Raw genomic sequence first — 23,236 nt, forward strand, 5'->3', positions numbered from 1 at the left:
AGCAGTAATCGCTCATGTTGACATATGGAATGATTCCCTTATCATCAACAAGTCTCATCTCGATTTAATGATGCAAAGTGAAAATGCCTGAAAACTAAACAAAATGATCCACTAGTGTATGGTATTCTGAACATCCTCTTTTGGGGTGTATTGTATATACACATTTACTAATGATAACAGTTTTGAAATACTAACATAGCTAAAGGCTGAATGGATTTGAGGTTGGCAACAAGTTCATCGATCTGTAAATATTCTTCTTTGGTCATGCTAGATAATTTACTTGGCTATCACATTAAAGAAGAATCCACATACCAATATGACATCAAGAGTCTTGGGTGTGTCATAGACTGCTTAATTAATTAAGCAGGGATTTAATAATCTTAATTTTAAGGGATTTTAATAATTAGAACACCATGTGTTTCTACTTAGAAAAGCTGTGTTTCTAAGTATGTATCAACATTGAAAAAAAAAACAATTCTAATTATTACTTGTGTTTCTTGAAGAAAGTGATCATGTAGTAATAAGTATGGTCATAGCTAGTATTTTCAATAAGGTTTTTCCTAACAAATATTTAACATAGTTACTCATATATTGAACTATATTATACATCAATAGTCTCAGAAAGAATGTTTTTAAGCATACTTTCATTTTACAAATCAGAATAATGTACTTTTGGAAAAAACGGAATCAGTTGCCATGGCAGCATGAATTAGAAAATTGATATATAGTATGCTATTTTAAAATTTCATTACAAATTTGAGTGTCTTTATTCTAAACCCTATGTTAGTACCACTGCCTTCATTGTCTTTCTCGGTACAATGTTATTTCCTGTTTTATATTGTTATTGCATTGTAGCATCATTTACCAATTCGTTATGATATGCTTTTGGTGAATTTCATCATTGTCAAAACATTTGCACAAAATTCATATTATGTTCATTTTACAAAAAGTTTACTTTTGAGCGGTATGTATTATTCACAATATCATAAATTATAAATGCACCACTAATACGCATTTAAAGTTTATTTAAATTTTTCACTGATATATATATATATATATATATAAAATTTAAATTATATATATATATATATATATATAATTTAAATTTTTTGTTGATATATTTGTGATATATATTCATATTTGTGATTTTTAATGATTTTAAAATATTGCAAATAGTTTTTACTATTATACAATTTCTTTGTGATTCCTGTAGTTACTTATACTATCTAACTTTTAAAGAATGCCATAATCAAGAAATAAAAGATAGAGATATATTAGTTCGTTCTCCGTATCCCATTGTTAAAAGTTCTAATTTCAAAATTAATATTAAAATGAATTACTAGTGTAAACTGTATCCTTTTCTTGAGACCAACTAATTCTTTCTTCATAATATCATTATCTGTTTTTGAGGATACTATCGGCTTTAGGAGTTTCACTTAATATTATGTGTTGAGTCAAATCCTGCCTTTCAGAAAATACACTTAGAATACAATTTGGTAGTGGTTTGTATTCTGAGAGTTTTGTTGCCAGTTCAGAAATTCCTTGTGGCTCCAATTTACAGGATCCCTGGTCTGAAGACGTTTTGAACGTACCACTGTTAGTAATGTAGCCTCAATATATTTTATTTATCTTAACCTACAGTACTTGAAGATGGATTCTAATCCAAAATTTATATAGTAGAAATAAAAACTATATGTTAAAAGGTGTATTCTTCTTACTGGTACCACTGTTGTTTGGAACAGTGAGAGAAGTTAATAGTGAGAGAATTTACACATGTATAACAATTGAGGCTGTGCAGAGGAGATTTATTTCATGGATCCTGTGGAAGTTTCTTAGGGTGGTTTAGACGTACAAAAATGACCAAAACTTGTTCAGCTTGTCGTACTGTGGTAGACTTCTATGGAGTTCTGAGTGGTCATGGTATATCAGGGGAAAATAGCCATAGTAGAGTAGTGGGATTTACCTTCATCATAAGAAATCCTTTTGTGAGTCCCTATTTTAGAATATGTGATCCAATAATTAGATACATAGAGATCACAATCATTTTTAACAATTAAGATTTGTTTAAAAAAACCCATTGCTAATGTCATACACAGTGTGAAAATAACATTACCTGTACTGTGTGATATACTATAATACTCAGCTTTTCAGTGAGGCTCATTTTCTCAAATATTGCAAGCTTAGGCCTGAGGGCTGTTTTAGAATCTTCATTTTTCAAGAGTACTACTGGTTGGGTGCTATTGGCCAATAGGTTCAGTGAACAGTAGGGTTGAGTGGGAGCCTCACTTAAAGCAGCAACATTTTGATTTTGCTCTATTACTTAAATATGTATTTTCAATAATGCATATTGTTATAACTAAATAAATGTTTTTTTTCTGTTTCTTGTAGATTCAGTACATATTTGAATAACATTTTGTTATATTATAAATTGTGTGTAAAGATTTTTAAGAAAGATGACATCAAGGAATTGAAATTTTAATTTAACTGTTAACTGTAATTTTTGTTTCTAACCACGATAAGGCTATCTGAAATTGTCCAAAACCTTGTGGTATGCAAAATTATAAAGAACTAGAAGTTAAAAATATATCAGGGTAAATATGAAAGTCCTATTTTATTAATTTTTTTAAATGTAACTTGTAAAACATCAAAAATGGCCCTGCCAATATAAACTGTTTTTCACCATCACTCCATAGTAAACCTACTAACAATAAGTGTACTAAGTAAAAAGACATCTGTAAAAGAAACACCACGATCACTAGTATGAATATGACCTTATGGAAAGCTTTATTAGCTGTGTTGGATATAGTGAGCCTCTGGAAGGTACTTTGAAGAAGACCAGACCCTTCAAAGGTCATTCCAATTAATTATTGTATGCCATTTTCAAATCCTAAGAAATAATTGCCTAAAATAATGTGAGAAATAAATTACAGATTACTCAAAAAGTTTAAATTAACAAAAATAATTTTGATTGATAAGGGCTTATTTTTCCACTTACTTTAAGAGTTTTCAATACTTTAAATACTTATATAGAACTTGAGATAGATTCTGGGAAGCCCTTGTCTTTATTATTATATTATAAGTGTGTATTGTCATTGAAAATCAGATTCCTGTTTTTATGATTATATGCATTTTACCAAAATCGGACCATTTTACAGCTAAAGTTGGAGTTTCATCAAAATCTACTTGCAATAACACGCACTTTGGTTGGAACATTTGAAGATGATGTTGATGTTTACTGGATAGCTAAAGGATTGTTTGAATATGTTAAAACCTGGTGTTCTTCTATTCCACAACTGATAGAGACTACTAAAACTGTACTGAAGAAGGAAGATTCACTTCTGTATAAGTAAGAACTCATAACTCCATAAAATAATCTCATAGTTCCCTGCAAGTTACTATGACATCAGATCAAAATTAACATTGCACAAAATGTAATTAATTAATACTGAAAGTACTTCAAAATATACAATTGATCGCTTATTTTATTGCTTGAAATTGCTTATGTTTATTTTAGAGAGGAGTTTAGGCTGGCTCCAACATGGAAAAATGTATGTATTTGCTCGTTTAACAAAATAAGTTTTAAAAGGTACATATATAAATAGACCTACTTCTTTTCTGGTTTAGTGGTTTTAGATTGAATTGAGTGCAAGTCATTATTCATTGAATAGACATTATTTGTACATTGAATTGCATTCTAAATAGGCCTAACTATTCATTTTTAGAATAGGAATAATAATTGGCCACATATGATTAAAAGAGTTTGAGTGATGGGAAGGGATATGGGTCCTAGAAATCTGACGATACCTCAAATCTGGTTACAAGGCGATTATCAAGAAACTAATGTGAGATCATTGTATTAATTCTATTTTTTTAATATATTACTGTACAGCAAAAGCAATAGTTATTGATCATGTTACATATTATTACTTGTATTAAAGTATGTACAAAAAAATGGCTACTAATACAATTTATTGTAATAACAAAATTTAATTTTGTTTTCTTCATTAAATTATTCGTTAAGTTATATTAATTACAAATTTTAACCTAATGGGAAACAAATAAGTAATCAGGAGGGTTGTAATCAATATAATTGTAATATTGATTACAATTGACTAGCTCTAAAGGGTCTAAACTGGTAGATTGGTATACTCCTGCCTTGAGAGAAACAAAAACTAAAATGTTAACTCTCTATACAATTTACAAAAATTCACTTAAGCGGGGGTCTGAGCACTATCAGACTGCCTATAACATTTACTTACAGCAAAAAAGAATTTACCATAAAGAATTGGAGCAAGCAAAAAGATTAGCAGTTGAGGAGTATATTGGAAATTCCACTAACCCCTGCAAGGCAGCGTGGAAGGTGATCAGCAATGAATATTCTCCAACCCATAGTAGTGAGGTCAATCTTGATCCAGATGAATTAAATACTTTTTTTCTGGACTCTATTAATCAGTTATCTAACAGAATAGATCAAAGCCACAACAATCCAGAACAACTATTGGGAAATACGGCAGGAAATCAACTGTCGTTCACTTGGTCAGAAATATCTTCATCTGATGTAATAAAAGTGGTTTCAAAATTCTCAAATTCAAAATCAACAGATTATTATTGGCTTTCTAATTCTATCATTAAACAAACAATTCATCTGATTAGTGAACCACTTGCTTTTGTTTTCAACAAATGCCTGGGTGAGGGATATTTTGCACCCTCACTCAAAATTTCAAAAATAACCCCAGTTTACAAAAAAGGAGATAAAAACTTGCCCCAAAATTACAGACCTATTTCAATTATTCCTATATTTTCAAAAATATTTGAATCACTAATGTACAACCAGCTTAGTTATTTTTTTGAATCAAATAATTTACTTTCCACAAATCAACATGGTTTTCGGCAGGGTAAATCTACCACCTCTGCAGTACTTAATTTAATTGATTTATCTTTGGACGCTTTTGAAAAAAAAGAGTCAGTTTCTATAGTTTTATGTGACCTTACTAAAGCGTTTGATAGCGTTCCATTTAATATTCTGCTAAATAAACTCAAATTTTATGGCATCGAGGATAACTCCTTAAAAATAATTCAATCTTATCTATTCAGTAGGAGTCAATTTGTTTCAATAAAAAATAAATGTTCAACTGTAAAGCCTGTCGAGAAAGGCGTGCCTCAAGGCTCAGTTCTCGGACCTTTCTTTTTTCTAGTATATATAAATGATCTACCTCAAAATTTAAATGTTCATTCCATTATTTATGCTGATGACACCGCTTTAGTGGCCCGTCACAACGATCTTAATTACTTAAAACAGATTACTGAACTAGCAGAAGAGCAGGCTCTTTCCTGGTTTTCTTCTAATAAATTATCTTCTAATCCTGAAAAAAACACAATACCTAACTTTAAGCCTTAAACAAGAAATTAATCTGGAATCTGTTAAGCTTCTGGGATTTTATATAGATTCTAAGTTACAATGGTCCCTGCATATCGAAACAGTTTGTAAAAAAATATCAAGAGTTAATTATCTACTATGGAAATTGAAAAACTTTGTAAGCTTAGAATATTTAAGAATGTCATATTTCGGTCTGTTTCAATCACATATACTATATGGTATACTAGCTTGGGGCCATTCTCCCCATATAAATAATATTCTTTTATTACAGAAAAAGGTAGTTCGTAATATTGCAGGAGTTGGTTCACTAGATCACTGTAAGCCACTTTTCATTGAACTTAAGATTCCCACAGTTGTCAATTTGTATATTTTTCAAGTACTATTATACACTAAATCAAACCTACAGAATTTTCCAATTAGGAATAATATTCATCATTATAACACTAGAGGGGAGAATAAACTCAATATACTTCCTCATAGACTGGCTAAAACTGGCACCTCTTTCAAGCTAAATTGTATTAATTTTTTCAATAGGCTGCCTGATGGTGCAAAGTCTGTTAGTTTTAGACCTTTTAAACATAAAATATACAATTGGCTTCTTCAAAACCCATTTTATAGTATAAATGAATTTTTAAATTGTAACATAGATGTTCAATTTTAACTAAATAACTTAATTTACTGTGCCTAAGATTGAATTTTATATTTTATTGTTACTATTATAATAATTTTTTTTTCTTTCTTTTTTCTCTCTTTTTTATATATATCTATAAACTATCAAAGGGATGTCTAGGTTAACTGTTTCGTAATAGTTATATTTATAATGATTCTCATTCTGTACTTTCTCGTTATTATTCTTGCAATATTTATATAACTACAAACTAGGTTGACTTTGCCTATTCAATGTAAATTGTCAATGGCAATAAAATTCTTGATTCTTGATTCTTGATTAATATTCGTGTTTTAAGCAAATGGTGAATGAATTTAAATTCTGCGCTTTTGACTGGTAACCTCAATTTATTTTCGTGAACATTTAAGACTTTAGGAGAATGTAAACATTTCATCTAGCAAAATATCTTGATCTTTGCTTTTTGATTTCTTTGGTGAAATTTTCACTAAAATGTTAATTATTACATTTATGTTATTAATTATGTTAAATTATTAAAATGTATTACACAATATGTTCAGTATACAAAATATAATTATTTTGTTTGCATTATAAATTTATATCTCTTTTATTAAACTCTTTGATAAAACTAACATTTATTTCTATACAAATGTTTAATTGAGCGTCTGACAACGCTGTCATAGACTTGACTTTTGATATATTGAGTCTGTGCCCATCAGAAAAAAATCCAAAGAAAGTCGACAATGAAGATCAAACTCTGCATCATTTCAACATCTGAGACACCTAGACTACAAAGTCAAGTGTAATGTAGATGAAGAGGTGTTCTCATTGTCTCTTAGGTGCACAATTGAATGCACTACTGTGTTTAGACATGATCCCAAAGCTCAGCAGAGCAACCGAGTTTTCTACACATAAGGTAGATATGTTGGAAAAGGTTGACTAAATGAGTGTTGACTTCAACTTCATTTCACCTTCTGCTTAGTCCAGTGTCTGAAATCTGATCCTATCAACTTGACTCCTGGAATTTGGAGTACCTCAACCAAAGTGCTCTAAACATTAAAAGCAACTGTCGTCATGGTGAGGGTCTTAGAACCAACTACAAACACAAACATATTAACCTTAACTTTTATTAAGAAATTATTTAGATTTCTGAGAAATACACCAAATTAAATCCTTCACTTGGAAACTGGTATTGAATTACACTTATTTACGTTAAAAAACTAACATGAATTACTTGCTTGTATTTAATAGCAAGTAAGAGTTAAAACTAAGTGAGAGTCGGTAGTCTTCTTTAATCTCCTTTAGAGACAATTTCATCGGTCACAATGCTTGGCCGTCTACTTTGTTTGTCATCATGCGCATTAGATCGGTCATTTGTAACCTAATCACAGAATTCAATAATAAATTTCGATTGTGCTTAGCCAACAAAACCGTATTACCAAACGCACCAGACTTGCAGGATTTTCAATTGCGTCACACATTTTAAAATGCTATTGTAAAACAAGGAACGACAGTAACCTTTCACTAGCAAGGCTGGTTAGCCACTGAATGGAGAAACGCCCTGACATCAAAATTATTGCGATAGTCCCGGCCCTAGCGGCTACAGAGTGAAACATAATCTACTTTCTGGATATAAAAACCCTCATATCCTAAAATAGAAGGCTAATAGAAATTAAATATGAGCTTGTTTTATTCTTTGAAAATTCAATTTTCTAGACAAAGAATAATTATTACAGTTTTAGATTTTAAACAGTGGTTTGTTGGTGTTTTAAATTTAAATTTTATTTATCATATATACCAGATAATACAGTAATATAATATATCACATGGAATAATCAATGGTATGTGATCATTGGTTTTATTATGGTTTCATAGATCCTATATAATATATAATATTATCATCTTGGGTTGTAGTCCCCATGTATATCCAAATTCCCCTTGATACTAAACCATATTGGGATTACCATAATTGGGTACATTATATAGTAACTTTCAGAACAGGTTGAGCTAGTTCAAAGTTCCTTTTTCTGGTGAAGGTATTATACATGTTTTGATGGGTTAATCCTCAAACCCTCTCCATGTCACCAATTGCTTATAAAGTTAAGGGCTTCTTGAGTGAGGCACTCTAAACCACCTTTATTTCTTCCTGTGATTATAAACCTACTCCCCATTGAAGGGGAGACAGTAACTCTCCCTGAGGGTTCCCTTTTTGGGTCTTAATTCTGGCAGATTCCTCTCCAAGCTTTGCTATTACTTGACACCTTTTTAAGAGGGCTTCAATCCACTTGACAGCACATGAATGAACTCCTATCCTTTTCAGTGTTGTTAAGCCATGAATCTGTACGTACTCTATCAAAATCTCCTTCAATTTCCCTAAAGACACTAACTAGAGCTTTCTTTTTCTTGAAGGTGTTTTCCATCACATCCACTAAACTGTGGAGAGCTATAGTTGTTGACTTACCTTCGACATATGCATGTTGAAATAGACCGAGTGGGCATACCAACAAGGTTTTATCCCTTTAATGTCTATTTATAATTTTCTCTGTGGTTTTCATAGTGAAGGAGATTAGGCAGATCAGCCGAAATATAGCCAAAAGCATAGCTGCTCCTGCAGAGGGTTATTGGATTATTTATAATAGCTAAGCCTTCATATAATAGGGCCAGAAAGATTCTGTCCACCCTCAATGATTGAAAGGGTATAAAGGAAATGATAGCTCATTAAACACTTTCTATTGTAAAGATTTTTCTTGAGTACTGTCCTCAGTACAACCTCCCCATCAGACCCACCCACCGCCAGATAATAAAATTTCTCATTTCCAGATGAAAAACTGCCTGGGAAGTGCATGTTTAGCAGCATCTCTCAAATCTCCTTCCTACTCTTAGTCAGGCTACCGTTTGCCTTTATCAATGACCCAGATGAGTCAGAGTAATTTGATGAGTTTTTAAAAGTTTAACAACCTCTGGTAAACAGTTTTTGTTTTTAAACTTGTTTATCCAGCTCCTTCTTATTTCTTTGTTATATTCATTTAGAGCATTATGATACAGATATCATTTGCCTTTCCTTTTTGCTTCTTTGAAGAGTTTTCTCATTTCATTATTTTTATATTTCATGCCTCTTTGTCTACCAAGGCATGTCTTTCATAAGCCTATAGTTTTAAGAGGGCCTTTTTTCATGTGCCTGTATAATGGCATATTCCACCATTTGAGCTGACTTTTCAAGTTCCATTTCATTTTTCTGATAGGGATCTATTTGTAGTTAATCTTTTGCTAGGGACTACCTGTATATCCCCCAGTTAGTTGATTTAGAAACATATAATTAACTCCTTATATTTCACATTTGTCTGTACCACCACCTCCAAGTTGAACCTAACAAACAGATGATCTGAAAATGAGGCCTTCTGTGAGATGCCACCTGGTTAAGTTTATATCTTTTAGGCCTTTGGTGAGATAATATTGAATACCTCTTGCCTTACCTTTGTTATGAAAGTTAGTTCTGACTCTTTATTAGCTAATTCAAGGTTGTGCTTAAAAACACACTCAGCCAGTTCCTTACCTCTCTTGTTTGTATAGGAGCTGCCCCATTACGTAAGTGTAATCACAATTGAGGATGTAGCCCACTCTTCTTTTACAATACTTCAAAGTCTTAACACTTATATTGGTGGGCAAGTTGTTGACGGGAAGTATGATGAGGGAACAATTACCTCTTTTTTCCCTTGTTGTGTGACAACTTCTACTGCCACAAAGTCTCTTGGTAGATGTCATTTGTCACTAAAAACATTATTTCTCATTAGTAGCTTATAAATTGCACTTAGTCCTATAAGAACCTTAGCGCTGCTTCCAGAGTCACAGGATATTCAGGATGGGTAAGGTTAGGGAGTACGAGCCGCCTCCAATCGAGATCCATGAGGAAGAATTAGGGCACTAAATCTCAAAGTCATGTCTCCCCGGAAGAAGGGGAGGCCAGCTCTAAACCAGCCTCTCCAGTCAAAGTAGGCAGGGGTTGGCACACCTTTGTTGAGGCTAGCAAGAACCTCTGAGGTAAGGGAACAAACCCCACCAACTCCAACAGTCATCTCCCGCAGTAGACTAGACCTACCGAATTGCCCGTGAACTCCAGAATCTCGACATTTGCGGTTAATAATGTGCCGCTCCTGGACATCCATATGGGCATTGTCATGCTCCCTCATACTGGACCAAATGGCTAATTCACATATTCAACTATCCTTTAGTGCACTCGTCAGAGTTAAAAAAAATAACTTTCACTTATTAACGTTTCCATGAATAAGGGACACCTGCATTGTTACTAGACGATGTTCTAGAGAAATGTTTAATATAAAAATTGCTTTACCACAGCGCAAAATATCAATTTTGTTGTGCTTAACTCTGCATTAAAATCATATAAAAAGTGAATAATTTAAAATTGAGGTGACATAAAGATCAGTTGAATTGTTTTTCGTGTGAAAGTCCTGAAAGCACAGAAAGTAACACACTACTACATTACAATCAGGACGTTTATATATTGTCTTTCACTATTTTTCATGGGTCTCTGCTTTTCAGGATATATAATACTGTTTTACACATTTCTTGTTCTACATTACATGTGGGCAGGTACCACTGAACAGATTATGTTCCTGCTACAGATTAATTTTACATGGTAGTTCTTTAATTCATTCAACAAAATAGAAGTAGGCAAGAAACATATCTCTATGTCACGTGCACTACTACCATATCTACATTTCATTCATGTCAAATTCTGATAGGTTTAGTAAGGTGTGTAATTTCAAGAAAAAGTGGATTGGCAATTATTTCTTCCACTGATTTTCCTTTCTACCTAAATTAGCAACCCCTGTATAACATTAACAGAAAATCTAAGGCCCTTTATTATTATTATTATTTTCATTTTCATTTTACCTAAGTTCAATAAACACAAGAAATGGACAACAAACAAAATATTTGTTATAACAACCTACCAATGACTTCCTGGAACATCTCTTCTCCTTTCTGCTGTGTTTCAAATTCACATTCTAGAATGTCTTTGCTATTTTAAAGCATTGAACTGTTTTAACGTTTAAAATGTTAGCCTAAATTAGTGCTGTTATGAATTTTTAAACATTGTATGTATTATATTAATGGGTTCAATGTTTCCCACTGCTGTTAATATATTAAATATGTTTTGATGTTTCAGTCATCTAGAAGAATGTAAGCTGATGAATGTGATACCATTCAATACATGGTTTGGAAGATGCTTTTCAGGAGTATTGCATGATGCTGCATTAGTCAAGTAAGTAACTGTATTTAGTTTTTTCTGCATTATAGTATATTTCTGTATTAAATTATGTAACATTTTTAATTACTTAAACTGGGAAAAATAAAGATATTTTAACTTTTTACTGTTGCACAATGTCATTTTACTTCCAAAAATGTATTTACATTTTTACACAAATTTGGAAAATATTATCGTCTGAATGCATATAGGTTAGTCATTAGGCTTGCTTGTTATTTGAATAGTTTTTATCAAAAATTGACTGGAATATGAGGAAAAATAATCAAAATTTTAAAAAATCTAAAGTAGTGTCAGACACCTGGCTATAAGGTGTTGGTTGTGACAACAAGCAATGACTGCCAGGTGAAAATAACAGTATATTACCATTGTGTAATTTACCAACTGTGTAATTTATTCTTTCTCACAAAGTTTCAAATTGAATTATTACTCAAAAACAACCAAACCAACTAAAAAAAGTTATAAACAAACTATTTATAACGTAACTAAAACCACCAATATTTTCTTAGTTGATCTTTTTAGCCAAAAATACAAATGGACGATATATTCTTAATTGGTCTTAAAAGGGTTAAAAAACGAACTTATTGTCTACCATGTCAGTTTTGTACCTGGCTGCCAAGCTCAAATTAGGAGGGTAGCAATAGTGTTAAATGTTGATTTGTTCACAGGTAATTCATTTTGTGAATTTTGAGTTAAACTGACCGTTTCGGATATGACAGTGTTACAGACTCGTCTGAAGAGATCCAAAAAAAGGGTCTTGTGGTGACAAAGAAGCTCAAAATGAATGTGAACCTGATGAGACTATGAGAATACCTCTTCACCTATGTTACACTATAGCTTGTGGTCTAGGTGTCTCTGATGTCAAAACGATGTAACGAGTTCATTGTGAGCTTTTTTTATCTCTTCAGACAAACATGACAGATGTCGTTAGTCATGTCTTCTGTAACAGCATCAGATCCCAGACACTGCACTGAGAGGAAGGTGAATTTCAGCTTAACTCAATATTCACATGGAATCATCAACCCTTCCCACCATAGCTACTTCATAATTCATTTTCCTGGATACACTTAAAATCACATACACATATATTTAGAAAATACACACGCTTTTTGAAAATTATGTATAAGTTTACAGCACTATATGATATAGTAGTATGTTTTTATGAAATAAAACTTATTTTACTAGTAAAGTGTTCTAAGTTACACAGATAAATGCATTTTAATATTAGATATATAAATTTGTATTTCAAATTTATCACTAAATTAATATTTTAACTTATAATAAACACTTACTATTTGTTTGCCAGACCACATGCTTGCAGAGGACTATATTTAATGTGAAACATTATGTACGTTATGTATAACATTGATAGTATGTGAATGCCATTCGTTGGTGAAAATCTTTACATAAATATACAGTAACATAATTATTATAAAAAATTACTGAAAACAGTTTTAAATTTCTGTCTGAAATAATAAGAAAAAAGTACTTGACTTAAGTAGTTATTTCCTGTCTGAACACTACATGATCTACCCAATTGGAAACCTTGCAATCTGCAGCTCTGGCAGTGGGCTTGCTTATCAGCTGTTGTGTTGGCTCCAGCTGTCAATTACAATTACTTGGATCATCTGCTAGCCACTGTCAGTTGAATGTAAACAGAGACTCCAAACTGCATTTGTTGAATAATACTGAAACCATTATTTCAAAAATCTGTTATAAATATTTTAAGTGATTGATTATTGATATTTTTTCTTATCAAAATATTGATGTATATTCATTGATGTGCATGTGGATACTGATCTGTAGAAATCCAGTTAAAATTTTAGTAAGAGTGAAATATTTTTATTTGCCTCGTAAATTTTTACAAATTATATTACATTTTATTATTTAAATTGAAACATTTTTTTCTTTTTGATAAAATACAGATATGCACATATAGAAATACAAACAAAACAAGATAAATAATATATTGGGAGAAGATAAATAGATATATTATGATTATCTTAATTTAAAACCACGAACAAGAATTATTTTTGTCATTGTGGAAATCGAATAACTAAAACCCAGTCTTTTATAAGTTGCAAAGACATTTGCAAGGAATAGTTTCATAAATCCTGCGCTGGAAATAAATGAACAAAGTATCTTGATTTGTAAAATAATAAATATTCTAGGATATGTAGTAAATGTTCCACAAAACAATTATAAAACTCAGAAATAAGTGTAAATGAAGGGAAAATTTCAAATTTATGCCTTGAAAAATTATTGAAGAAGTCACAATACTTATAATAGAAGCACTAAAAGAAAAACACTAGCATAATTGAACTGTTTAATATAGCTAACCAGCTTCAATTTGAGAAAAACAAACGAGTCGTCTCTACGCATAGCGGTAAAAGAAGCCGAGTAATTGTCAAATAAATATTATGAAGAGATAGCCATATTGAATAAGGATATTAATTTTTTTAACAAGCCAACTTAAAGAAAAGGACACCAAGCTACATATTTTACAAGAAGAGCTGAAAAGCTGTAAATTGGAGACTCAAAAGGAGAACACTCAGGATAGAGAACTGGAACTCAGTTATGTTTCTCCTAGGGTTTTCATTTTGGTAGCAACTCAAACAAAGTCTGATTTTATTAGGTACCATGAAGATGAAATCTAAAATGAAACTGGAGAGATTATTTCAAGTTATGAACAAGAACTAAATAAAAAAGAAACTAAGTTGTTACAATTAAAAGACACAATCAATTAACTATAGCAAGCTCTTGAAAATACCTCATATACCACTGTGTAGTACAAAAATCACTCTCTCGAGAAACCAGCTACTGAAAATTCATTCTGGACAACCAGTACACAAAATCTGTTTAGAGTGCTTGAGATAACAGATGACTGAAACACCAACATTACTATCAAATATTCTGAAGCTTAAAAAAGTCTCTATAAGAATAAAAAGTATAATCAATATCACTCATTTTGACAAAAGCGTCTACACTAATCATGGACAATACCTGAACAAAAGCAGAATAATTGAACTTGATGGATTGATTTGAAAACACCTTATAGAGCTATGCAATCCGTAGGAAGTATAACAACCATAGAAAAAGAGATTTGGAAAAAACATGGTAGATGTGACATTGTGACACAAAACCGGTTGCATATGGAAAAGAAACACCAATCAAAAACAACAATGGAACATGTCAAGGTTATTCAATCGGACATGAGGTAACAAATAATTAAATTTTGTAATGACCAGCGTGTGCCTTTCCCTCATTGTATCTCCAGAGATTTTTATGATAAAAGCCAAATGATTGCTGGTGTCGCAACAGTTTTTAGGGAACGATTTGGCAAGCTGGAGATCTCAGACTGTTGTAGTGACCATTTGGCGTGACAGAAAACTTCTTTGGGCGCTACTATTTTCAACTTGGTAACAAAGCTTAAATTTTATCAAAAGCCAGCTGATTATGATGAGGCTTTCAAACCTTTGACAGAGGAGTTTGAAAGGAGAAAATTGAAAACGCTTATCTATTCCCCCATAGAGTGTGTGCAGGACTGTATTTCACTTGCATCAATTATTGTCAAGTTTTAGCAAAAGACTGGAGTCTCCACTGTAGTCTTCACATTAGATGAAAATTCCACCAGAATACTAAGAAATGGGCATCCATATCTTGAGTTTGTAAAGGGCCTGGAACATTCGATCGCCAGTACAGTACAGTACCTGAAGCACATATCCTTTCTAAACACTAAAACAATCACTAAAGGTGATGTACATCCTCCGACGCCCTCTTCAGGCAGCAGACTACAACAACTTATAATCAAAGTAGTCACTACTCAAATGGCAAATGGCAGAAAGTAAAAATCCAATGACACTTTCAGCGGTGAGCCATCACACTGTCACTTCTTGAACAACACCATAAACAAAAAGAGGTAACAAGCATTTCTCCAACTGCACAGATGGATTGTGAATTAATTGTATGTTGAAGTGTGAGTGAAAATAGTCTTAGCACTAATAATAAAGGGGGATCAGCACAAGTTTATGAAAGTAAATTGCATATTTAATTCATGTATTCCCTGTAATAGCACTTACAAAAAACATGGCACTCTTACCCTAACTAATTTTACTAATTCAAGCTTTAAAATGTTATCTTTAAATATTCAAGGCCTAAAAGGCAAAACCACAATTCTTGAATGTTTTTTTAACAATTTTCATCAGTGAATGCTTTATGCCTATCAGAACACTGGCTAAGAGAAGAAGAAATTAAATTAGCATTTCTATGTAATTATTATTGTGCAGGTGCTTACTGTAGAACAAAACACATAGGAGGGGTTACTGTCATATTTCTTAACGATAACATCCGATCTAGAGAATACAATCTTGTTAATTTTAACATAGAACTAAATTTTAAGTTTCTACCATAGTTATCGATAGTTTAAAAATTGTAATGGTGTCACTCACCAGCAGGAGATCCATATGTATTTTTAAGTGACCTAGAAAACTTCTTACCACAATAGTCTAGTTTTTATATTATCATGTGGAGGGGGGGGAGAGATCTGAATTAAAATTTTGACATTGCAAACAATAAAAAAACTAGTAAAGAATTACTCAGCTTACTTAGGCAATATAACTTTTATCATCTTAATTAGACTCCTACTAGGAGTGTAAATTGTTTAGATATTTTTTTTGTGAATAGATAATCAAAATATTTCATTGTTAATATTTTCAATTTTCTTTACTCTGACCATGAAGGGATAATAGTTGACCTCAAACGGATTAAGCTCAATGACAATAGAGGTACAAATATTGAATCTGATAATTACATTAATTTTTTATACCCAAAAAGTGTCTACCAAGTTTATCAATAAATTTGGCTTCTTACAATTGACAGTATTTACTTTTGTCAGTAAAAACCCTAAATTCTCATCAATTTTTTAAGGTATTTTTTGACATTCTAATAAAAATAGGATATTTTCAAGGTTGTAAAAAAGAATAAGACTAACAGATATCATAAAAGAACTCAAGAATGGTAGGGTAGTCATTTGGCTAAAATGAAAGAAAGGTTATTGTTTTTACATAAACTATTTGAGTGCACAGGGAATAATAGTGGCATAGATTTAAAATTTAATTTTAATGATTTTAAAAGAACATTTATTATTAAGCTTAAGATCCAACATCGATGCTATGTCAATTGATAATTATGTAAATTCAATTATATTTATGGGAATTCAGGCAGATATCTTAATTGGAACAACCATATCGATGATATAGTTTTAATTACTTCTCGTTCTGACCACCACCAAAAGTAGCATAGCTGACAATCAATTTTTTAATTTGGAAAAATATATCTATCGGTTTCTAGAAAAACCATGTTGTTTCCTTATACAATGAAAATTGGCTCTCAGTTCCTAAACAATTAACACATGGTCCATCGCTTAATTCAGGGGAAAATACTTCAACTCATATGTAAATCAAATAAAACATACAGTAAGTTAGTAATCGAATGTTATATTGACAAACATTTTTTTTTGATACCCTGTGTTTTTATTCTAATAGTTTTGATCCATGAGTAGTGGGGACTTGAGATACTCTGTAGTAAAGATTACAGGAAAGTAATAGAACAGAATGGTAAAGAAGCCTAGTTGAGCTCACCCTGGTTGGGAAAATTCTTAAAATATGAGTAGGACCACACAGTTCCAGTTAAACATGCAGAAAACATTTTTCTCTTAGTTAAGTTAGAGAAGGAAGCCGTTATAGAACATGCGTTATCAGACTCTTCTTTCTTTGTCAAGCACATTTGTTTGTCTTTGATTACATTTTCCCACAATTATATCATTTATCACTATCTCATCACATGTCCCACAGATTTGACAGTGAATATCAGCTGATAAACTGCTGTTTTGCATTCAGAAATCTGATTGATTTTTGTAAAGCGATTAATAATCCATTGTTGCTGTAGAGGCATTTGTGGAAAATCAGAACAGTTTAAAACCATTATCATTTGAATTGACGTTGGGATTAAAGTGAAACAGTGCTCTCGTTTCTAACATGTCTGAAGATTATTATTCAGAACAGTCTGTATGCATGTCTTGTTATTGTTTTTTAGGCCTCTAATTTTTATTCTAAAAAATTTATTATATTTTTAGATGAGTTTCATAAATAGGTTCTTGATAGTTTGCAGATTTATAATTGTTTCAGAGTATGGGACAAGATGATTGGAGGTTCATATCGTGTACTCATCTTTACCTGTACTGTACTACTGATCACTATGCGCCGTGTGTTACTTACATGTGTCAACTACACACAGTTCATCACATGTGTACAATCTGTGAGTTGTTTTAATTCATTTATATTTAGATTGACAGCTTGCAACCGATTTCTTATTATATGTGTCAGTACTGTGCTATGTCAAAGACATTCAGTTAATTATAATGGACAAGGTGTCACCCAACATGAAATATCTGGTGTAAGTCCAAGGGTTTTTTACATGTCTTTACCATTGAAAATCAGGAATTTTCTCTTAATTTGTGATCGGGTCAGTTGACATAATTATTTAAGCTGCCAACATTACAGAGATAGGACCTTATCTTACTAGTTCTTTTGTCAGCACAGGCAAAAATAATTCTGCCTAATTTCCAATCATTTTGACCTTGGATAGACATTAAATTAGTCGTAATTTATTATTTCCAAGAGTGATATACAGTTAATTAGTTTTAATAGAAAAAAAATAATCCTCTTAACACGCTGCTAAAAATCCCTACGTAGAGTTCCGTATATGCTGAAGTTTTTTTAATATTTTGTTACTTACTTTTGGATAAAATATGATAGAAATATATGATAAATACTCATTAGTCACCAAAAATTGTCACTCTTTACTTTTAGGAATGTGGTAACTGTGGTTACGGCTAGCTCCTGAAGACAGTCTTCCTTACCAGCTGGTAACTCTAGTTACCGCTCGCACTAGGGAACGCCCTTTTATGGGAGTGGGAATATTCCAAATGAATACATCGTAGCTATGTGAACTATATTTTATTCCTTTAGACAAACATAAACAGTATTATATGTAAATGTGTAAACCAAAATGAATCTAAAAGTTTATAAAAAAGTGAAAGAGTTTATATACATCTCTGCTAACCCTTTCAAATTCAGTTATTATTTAGAAATATGTGGTGAGTAATTATAAGAAAATATATTTAAATGTTTACTTGAAATTATATAAAATATATTGCTGTACATAAGTTTATAAAAATGTACGAAAAATGAAGAAATAAGTTTTCTAAAATAAAATATTGATACAAATGTGTATATACATCGCAACCAACCCACCCAAAAGTCATTTATTATTTACTAACATGTGATGAAAAATATGAAGAGTTTTATTTTCAATACTTGGAAAAAACATAAACATAATCATCCACACTATCCCGTTTTGTCTGTCATTATTCATGGTATAGGTCAAAAAAATAAGGCACACACAAACCAGGTTGTTAATAATACTGCAAACAATGCCTTACTAGTTTTTTGTTTCTCTTCAATCTTGAAAGGTATGTGGTCAACACTCTTCCGCTTCAATGGCCTTGGAGGTGTGGTAGGGTTCCGTAGGAGACGGTCAACAACTGCTAGATGAAAATCATACAAAGGCATTTTTCGTTCATTACAAGAAATTCACATTTCATTGAAGAGGTAGTGGGCATCTGCAACACATGAATAAAAATCTTCTTTTACCAGCATATGTTTTTCCTCTCGCAGGGATATTAGTGATTCCCTTCATAAAGTGATAATATTTCACAATTGGCAGAGGCTTTTTGGCTTGTAACTGGACTTTAGATGTGTGATTATATGGATCAGGATGGCTTTAGAGATTCAAGCAACGTAAGATAATAAAAAATTGGTCTCGTGACATGAAATTTGGGAAACAAGAAAACAATTTATTCATTTTCCAATAATCTTGGAGTCTGGGCATTTGTATTATGCCAGAGTTACCGCCCTCAGCGAATGTGTTAAAGACTTGCAACAAAACAAAATTATTACAATCAAACAAAATATTAAGTAGAGAACAAGCTAACTAAAATTTTGTATTAAACTGTGAGGAAATTTCATAAATTTTTACTTTAGCTGCATGTGAAATTCATTAAAACTTTACAAATGGACATCTTAGTGAAATAATTTACTTTAAAAGTACAATCAGATGCACAGAAATTGGCCTGAAACAGGTATAGTCAGCATAAATTCTTACTGACTGTACAAGGAAAACAGCTGGGAGTTACAATCAAACCAATGCCTTGCAGAATATTTCAGATCATAGAGATGAGATTTGAATACTTAATTCCAAGTTTTAATTTTACATGGTATTATTATATTATGAATCGAAAGAAGAACAAGTTGAATAGCATGTAAAACACCTTCATGATTACAATACATGAATATAGCTCAACCAATGCATACGAGTCTTACAACAGTTTTGGTGGTATTCTTTCTAACACAGTAGATATGACATGCCTTATAGCTAAAATGAGAATAAAAACAAAACGAAATAAGCAAATTCTAACGGACTCCATAGCAACACGGTTGAGGAGAGCTCAAAACTTATACAATATAACTGGAAGTGAGATCGACAAAAATAATGCAGCTCAATTAAAAACAAGAATATGATCTTCGGCTAACATCTGAGATGCCAAGAAAACATTGACGGGATAACAGTTGCAGATAACAAATTAAAAGCAATATGGCAACTCATCAATTTATACAGGAAGCTAAAAGAGGATAAGCCCCTGCCCATAGCATTAGATATAATAGGAGAACTCATGTGATCCTGTCAAAATTGCAAAACATTTCAACAGTTATTTTATTAACATAGCTGAAAATACAATACATAAAAACAAAGCAAGTGGTCAAAGAATGCTACTAATCGCGAATCCAAATACTCCAAATTTAATACTACAGCCAACATCCCTAGAAGAGGTAGATAAACTAATATGATCATTAAAAACCAAAACCTCAGCTGGATATGATAGTGTCTCTACAAAACTATTGAAAATATGTAAAGAAGAAATAGTAAGCCCTCTTGTTAATGTCACATCACAGCCACAGGAAATTACTACTTTAATGTACCTGGGCCGTTTTGACCATTTGCTTGGACTAACCACATAGATTCCTTTTGTAACAAGCTCAGCACAGCTTTGTGCATAATCTGCAAAATAAAAAGTATTAGTGACATAGCAACGGCACAGATTGCTTACTACACCCTCTATAATAATAATTTAAATTATTATTATAGAGGGTGTAGTAAGCAATCTGTGCCGTTGCTATGTCACTAATACTAAATAATAAAATAAAATAAATAAATAATTATTATTACTGTCAGATTTTAAGTCTGTATTGATATAATTGAAAGAAGCTGTAATTAACTGCATAACATTTCTGCTAATCGTATATTCTATTAGAATTAATTGTTTACACCAAGTCATTCTAAATCATCAACAGATTAATAAGCATGTTGTAATAACAGCTCATGGCTTACTATTCAGCAGTAAATATCAATTAAAACCTTATTTTGTGTTAATAATATCAGAATTTTTTTCAAAAAAATCTTGAAATAATTTTATTCCAATTTTGCACAAAAACAAATTGCTCATAACATGGCATCGAAATTTTCACAACTCGCACATTCCATAGAAAGTTATGGTTCAAAACGTATTTATTATTTTGTATACAAGTACAACTGATATCACTATTTCTTTTTAACATATGTTGTATATTTTTTATTCATTAAATTCAAGCACACCATGTAATTGATTTTTAAAGCGTATAATTGATCTTATAACGTTCTGATTTTTTAATTAGTTTCAAAATGATAGTCGGTTTATAACTATCACAGGATTTGAAATTATTTTAACATAGGAAAGAACTCATCTGTAAAATTACTTGATTTATTTGTGTTATAGCAGCAAAACGACATTTCTCCAACTTTTTACACAATCTTAAAAAAAGGTATTTTGGAACAAAATTCTATTCTGTTTTTTTTTGAATTTAACATGTTAGGATCCCAATTTTAAACCAAGGAAAATATTCTTAATTCGTTATCTTTAATTAAGTTTTAATGAGATAGGATTTTCTTGCAAAACTACAAGATAACACATTAGTTAGTATTTACATGTTGTTTATTATGTTTGTTTTACCACAAAAACAATCTCTTAAAATATCCAACAAGAGCTCTGAAATACTCTGTGCATTTTTCCTGTTAAGTATTTATGAATGTTTGTTCACCTCAGTAAATAAGTATTCATTTGTATATTGATGTCTCTAAGTTAATTAAATTAGAAGTGATTGACATTGCCACATTCTTTGATTACTAATAGATCTTATCGTTCTATTCCCATTCTGTTTTAAAGCATGGTAAGAATTGTAATTTAAGTTAATCGTGTTACAATCAACTACAGTCAAGTTGGAATTAATTATCAGTCACAGTTGCATTTAGATTCATTATTCAATATTTGCCTTCAGTTATTTCAATAACATATCTTTATTTATTTTCCATATATCTTTTATGTAAAGGAATTGAGAACTCTGAAACATTGTGACTATACAGAGGCTGTCTTTATGCCTATTAACTTCACCACATATTTATGTGTTAGTAATTAAATCTGTATTGTAATTTTTATGTGTGCATATAAAAATTCAAGTAAACATGCTGAAGGTACCACACAAGAAGTAACTATCAAATTGCTGCAAAGTACAGTTAAGTCAAAGTACAAGTTAAGTAATGAAAAAATAACTACAGAGCTGAAGTTTGTTGTTACAGGTTAATAATGAGACATCGGAGGTTATAGTAAGCAAATCACTGGAGCTGTGGTCCATCCATGGTCGCTCTGTCATGTCTTCTCCTATCAAAGAGTACAAACCAGCCCCCACTACTAATTACAGAAGGAAGTCCTTCTCACGTCATTGATTTATTCTTTTTTGTCTTGTGACATTTATCCTAAGTTTGGCTTCTCAAAGCACTGATTATTTGTTCTTGTTCACCATTAGTTTTTATAAAGTAAACAATTTTATGCAAGGCATCGATATTGTTACGTTGTAGGAAGTAAGCTAAGCTCACATGTTTATAAAAGGTATGATTTTTTTACTCCAGTTGTTACACAGAGAATTAGAAATAATACTGTACTGTTTTTGACGCTTCTGTGTTCTCAACTCCACTACAGTATGGGTAAAGGAGTCACAATTACAGACAAACTGGGCTGGATTACAAAGTCTGCAAGCTGGTTTATTGAAGGTAGATAGACTGTGTTTAATTGATTATATTTTAATATTAAAAGTTGGAGTTTTTGATACTACCCCATATAGAGTGCTGTGAAATATGACGTAAGGTCTCCATTCCTTAAAAACCTCACAATATGCCTTAAGTAATGTTGATATGTTACCAATATTTTCAACTCAAAATCAAAATTATGTTACTGCTTCAGTCAGAGCTTCTAGTTGGCATTTAAAGACTTAGACTTAATATTGTTATAGCATTTAGTATATAGAAATAAAGAAAGCACAAGAAACAATTTTTTATCCAATTTTGTTTATTTTACTTGTATGAATACTAGAACAGTTCATGTATTTTTAAAATAATCTTCAATATTTTATTTTTACTTTTTAAAATTAAAATCATGCCATTTACGTTTGTTTACTTTTCAAAAATTAAATTATAGTCTAGAGTAACAGAATTTATTTATGTTTATCTAACACTCATTATTTTTTAATGACCCAAAATACATATTATAAGTAAAGTTGTAATCAAAGTGTTTTTAACTGTATGATTCTTTGCGTAGATAACATCTTGCCAATCAAGAAGGAATTATCATTCATGTAATTTATCAAAATATTTTAAATTGTGCTTAAGTTGTTGTTTCTTCTTTATTGTAGCATTCTAGTGTTTCTCGTTTATACAAACAATGTCTTTCTTTACAAAAGTTAATCAC

At 31.3% G+C, this 23,236-nt stretch overlaps 1 protein-coding gene across 3 annotated transcripts in view; it reads left to right on the top strand.

Annotated features, from left to right (window-relative positions):
- Positions 1 to 22,914, top strand: part of LOC124369187 (TBC1 domain family member 7) — a 31,580-nt gene extending 8,666 nt beyond the window's left edge. For 2 of the 3 annotated variants that reach the window (XM_046827001.1, XM_046827002.1), the window contains 4 exons: positions 3,156 to 3,346; positions 11,188 to 11,283; positions 17,469 to 17,598; positions 22,072 to 22,914. In XM_046827001.1, the coding sequence (XP_046682957.1) occupies positions 3,156 to 3,346; positions 11,188 to 11,283; positions 17,469 to 17,598; positions 22,072 to 22,218 (564 nt within the window). In that variant the 3' untranslated portion in view covers positions 22,219 to 22,914. The remainder of the gene's footprint in view (positions 1 to 3,155; positions 3,347 to 11,187; positions 11,284 to 17,468; positions 17,599 to 22,071) is intronic. The other variant, XM_046827003.1, reaches the window with a different exon arrangement.
- The last annotated feature ends 322 nt before the right edge of the window (positions 22,915 to 23,236 follow it).

Source organism: Homalodisca vitripennis, chromosome X, assembly GCF_021130785.1.
Source record: "Homalodisca vitripennis isolate AUS2020 chromosome X, UT_GWSS_2.1, whole genome shotgun sequence".
Lineage (NCBI taxonomy): Eukaryota > Metazoa > Arthropoda > Insecta > Hemiptera > Cicadellidae > Homalodisca > Homalodisca vitripennis.